At 33.9% G+C, this 3,983-nt stretch overlaps 1 protein-coding gene across 1 annotated transcript; it reads left to right on the plus strand.

Moving 5' to 3' along the window:
- Positions 1–843: 843 nt before the first annotated feature.
- Positions 844–3,722, plus strand: LOC134259362 (mannose-binding protein A-like). Its single transcript, XM_062741952.1, has 3 exons — positions 844–903; positions 2,909–3,005; positions 3,394–3,722. The coding sequence occupies exons 2-3, from the start codon at positions 2,945–2,947 to the stop codon at positions 3,630–3,632; spliced, it is 300 nt and encodes a 99-aa protein (XP_062597936.1). The 5' UTR covers positions 844–903; positions 2,909–2,944; the 3' UTR covers positions 3,633–3,722.
- The last annotated feature ends 261 nt before the right edge of the window (positions 3,723–3,983 follow it).

Below are 3,983 nucleotides of genomic sequence, written 5' to 3' on the forward strand. Positions count from 1 at the left end.
TAAATAAAGTAAACAATGGAAATGAGCCTTGATCATCAAACCGCTTCGATATGTGTGAAAAAGGCATACGTCTAAATGATGGAGACGATAGTCGAGAAGATTTTGAAAACTTATAGTCGGATTAAAATTGAACAAAAACGATGCCCTTTTTAAACTTTATCAATTCCTCAAGTAAATGATGGATGCATAAAATATAAATTGAAACTAAACTCATCACTCATGCATCATCTATTTTTAAAAATGTATTTCACTTTAAGAATATAAAACACAAACTATGCAGAGTACGTTTTTATGCGATAAGTAAAATTCGATGTTCTAAAAAAGGGGACCTGTCATTTTTTCGATAGTTATTAATGATAAGCAACTTTATTTATTAAATATCAAAAACATATATACTTTTACAAATTCACTTTATGGAAGTAAATATATTATGTATTTCGTAATTTATAATGGGAAAGAACATTCTGATAAACAATCTTTTTAATGTTTTGAAAACCTTTAATTCTGAATAACTATTCCCACCTTAATCTCCATTCACCAACACTTAAACTTATATGTATAGAGCAGCCCAGTCATCCGGGCTGCAATAATCACTAGAAGCTCGCAAAAAAAAACTTCTGAATATTTACAATAGCGACATATTTCTTATTTGTGAAAACTTAAGAAAAATAAAGAAGGACGGTAATTTTCTAATCTACATGCTGACAGGTTCTTTTCTTACAATATTGTATCTTGAATTTAATAAAAAGATTTTGTCGTTCATGCATAGATATATGGTTGTACATTCTTAGATAAGAAAAAAGTTCATAGACATTCATTTCAGCTTGTGATGAAGGCTGGGTTCCTTTCAACAGCCATTGTTACTATCTCGAGGAAAGAGAAGCAACTTGGGATGAGGCAGTGGTATTGTTTTCTTTTGTTTACTTTTTTGTTAAAACATATGTATTAATATATGTCTCTGTATTTTTCAATGAAATATATGGAAATAATGAACAACAAGGGCACTGCTAAGCGGAGCATACCCTCGCGACAGGAACTTGTGACTGGTAATGGTAATTTCTAATGGGGATAAATTCTCTAGATGGATGCTAAACTTGTTAAAGATTGATAGTACAATGTATTTTGTTTAATGTCCCTCTCAGGAATTTTTTTTTTTGCTCATATGAAGGCTTGCCGGTGGAGAGCTGCACATTTTCCCCTATAACAATCACTGACGGCCATTGAGCAGAGGGATCTTTTTGTGCCAGCATCTATTGGGACATAGACCCTTGGTTTACACGGTCTTATTCGAAGGACCAGTCCCCATGTCCCACAGTGGGATTCGAATCCGCAACGTTGGGATCAACTCCCTTACTTTTGACAAAAGTATTATGGGGCGGGGTGTTGTTGTTGATCCATTTTTTTTGCGTACAAAAAACAAAGAGCTCAGCGTCTTGGTTTGGGGGGCATTACATGGATACCTAATTTGGGGTAGTAAAGTTTAGTTTAAGATGAGGAAAATAAAAATGTTTTTCAGCACTATTTATTTTTCCAACAAAATTATCGGGGTGGGGGTCGTCTATTTTTAATAATCAAATTGCATAGCATTTTAGTGGGGAGGGGGCATAACATGCATACGTAATTGGACAGAAACACATCACGTATGCTATAGCAATCTCTACCCAGAGTTATCGTTCCACTTATACCTTTGTCAACGTCTTAAAAGTAGTACGGAAGCGGAGGGACGTGAATTTTTTTCAAATGTTGTTTAAAATTGTCCACAAGAAGATTAACACATTTACATTTCTATATATGTGTTAATGCTGCAAGTTATTTGTCTATAAAACCTAAATCATGTTGATATTTATCGGCAATGCATTCTAAATTTTCCACGTTCCTAATATCCTGCCGAGAAATATTCCCTTATAGGACATGGTGAAAAAGCGATGTCTGATTCTAATTCTCATAAATAAACTTTTTTTAACATGTTACAGAAGAATATAGAAGTTTTACATTCATAATTTATTATGCAATAGGTGAAAGTAAGTTTTGTCACGAATCTTGGCATTTAGACTTGAAAGAGGTGTTGTAGCGAAGCGAACGACAACTCTGGGTAGAGATTGATGTTACAGGTATAGTTATTTACCTACCTAAGTATATCTCACTGTTCCAGGCAATACGCATTTTTTTGGTAATGAAAATTAACAATGTACATCGAGAGGTCAATTGAACTTGTGAATTGTATTTACGGCTTTCAGGAATAACGTGCACCCCTAATTCCCAGACACTTGTTGGAATTTGGTAATGAAACCGCGACGTTCGTCCAATTATTTCAATTACTTAACATCCGAGAAGACATGTTAATTCATACAGACTGTCTTAAAATACGCACAGTTATATAAGAATGCGCAAATACATTTACGAAGTAAAACTTACTGATATCCAAGCGACCCGAATTTACCAGGTTAATTAAAGTGGTATTGTCAAGTCGTACATAAAACTATAGTTTATTGAAGCAACCTAGCTAACTAGCTTTAAGTGCAGAGTATAGGACTAAATTTGCAGCTTTTCACCGTCAAGTGGTGGCGTCTCCATATTAGTGAAAAATTCTCAAGAGGGACGTTAAACAACATACAATCAACCCTATGCTTTATTTAAATATGTTAACATTTTTTTGGAATGTGAATGGTTTTTTTTAATGAAAAAGGAGAATGTTACGAATAACAACCGATCCCATGAAATTAAAATGTTAATATAATGGACAGCGATCAATCCCTTGAAAAGTAAATATGCATACAAATTTCATTGATGATAAAGGGTGTAGAAAAAAATAAGCATCGTCCGAATATATTTTAGATGGAAGTTTAAATATTTTTCATACAGAATTAAACAAAATAATGTGTTTTTTTTCTTATACTGTATATTTAAGGCTCAATGTGAACAAAGAAGCTCGTACTTGATAGAAATGAATTCCGACTTAGAAAGTATTTGGATCACAGAGTCATTTCTTTTGCCTGTAACTGGTGGTGAGTTGTTCATTTCTTAAAATGAAATTGAATTTTGATAAATACAGTATGTTCTTTTCTTTTCAAATATACATATAAGCATACATATTATACATGTATTCTAATGAATAAAAAAACAATTCAAAAGATAATCGTGTTTAAAAACGTGTACCGGTAATTCCTTGTCTGTATGCGTAAAAATCTCCACCCCTTTAAATTGGAGAGAGAAAATGATGTTAAGTTCGATCATTAACACTTAAAACTTTTCCTTTACATAAATGTAAAATCACATTAACCTTTGGCATATTTGTTTTACTTTGAAATATTCCATTTATTAAATTCTACGTTTAAAAACAAAACCCTATCTCTCCACTATAAATGCTACGATTAATATGCTTTGGCATTGTAGTTGAAGCAATATGTCCTCACTTCTTCAGCTGTTCAGTTTGGGTTGGTGCAAGAAGTGAATTGCCTCCGGACGAATTTCTATGGAAACAAAGCGAAACGGGAGTTGTGTTTCCTCAATGGGCGCCAAACCAACCTAACAGCGGTGGTAGTGTCCCTGCATGCGTCGTTCTTCAGAGGGACGGGACCGGAAATGACATGTATTGTACGAAGACATTCCAGTTCATCTGTGAGAAAGAGTAATACTGTACAAGAGCAGGAAAACCTCGAACATTCATGTAACACAGACATTTGTGTATATATAACAAACGCGACAAATATTGTGTTTCCCTTGAAGAAATTATTGGTTATTTAGGGAGGGGTGTGTATAAAATTAAAGTTTTTTATAGTATTTCTTATTTGTAATTTATAAATTTTTAACATCCGGTGATGTTTATACCCAGCGCAGCAAGCGTCGCAACGCTCATCACTGCGAGCTCTTAAAGCAACGCCTGTGCGAAGAGAAAATTCGGACTACTGCACATTCATTCGATAGAAGTTTTTGACGCATTAATTTGGACCCATAATGCATCACTTGTTAAAGCTAGGTTCTCG

The sequence above is a fragment of the Saccostrea cucullata genome, unplaced genomic scaffold (assembly GCF_032062105.1).
Source record: "Saccostrea cucullata isolate Sc308-1 unplaced genomic scaffold, CSIRO_AGI_Scuc_v1 ctg12791, whole genome shotgun sequence".
NCBI lineage: Eukaryota > Metazoa > Mollusca > Bivalvia > Ostreida > Ostreidae > Saccostrea > Saccostrea cuccullata.

Bases quoted from the DNA above. Each gene is read 5' to 3' on its own strand.
- LOC134259362 (XM_062741952.1), top strand. From the start codon at position 2,945: ATGAATTCCGACTTAGAAAGTATTTGGATCACAGAGTCATTTCTTTTG. The intron at 3,006-3,393 runs GTGAGTTGTTCA...TTGGCATTGTAG, and splicing joins TCTTTTGCCTGTAACTGGTG to TTGAAGCAATATGTCCTCAC.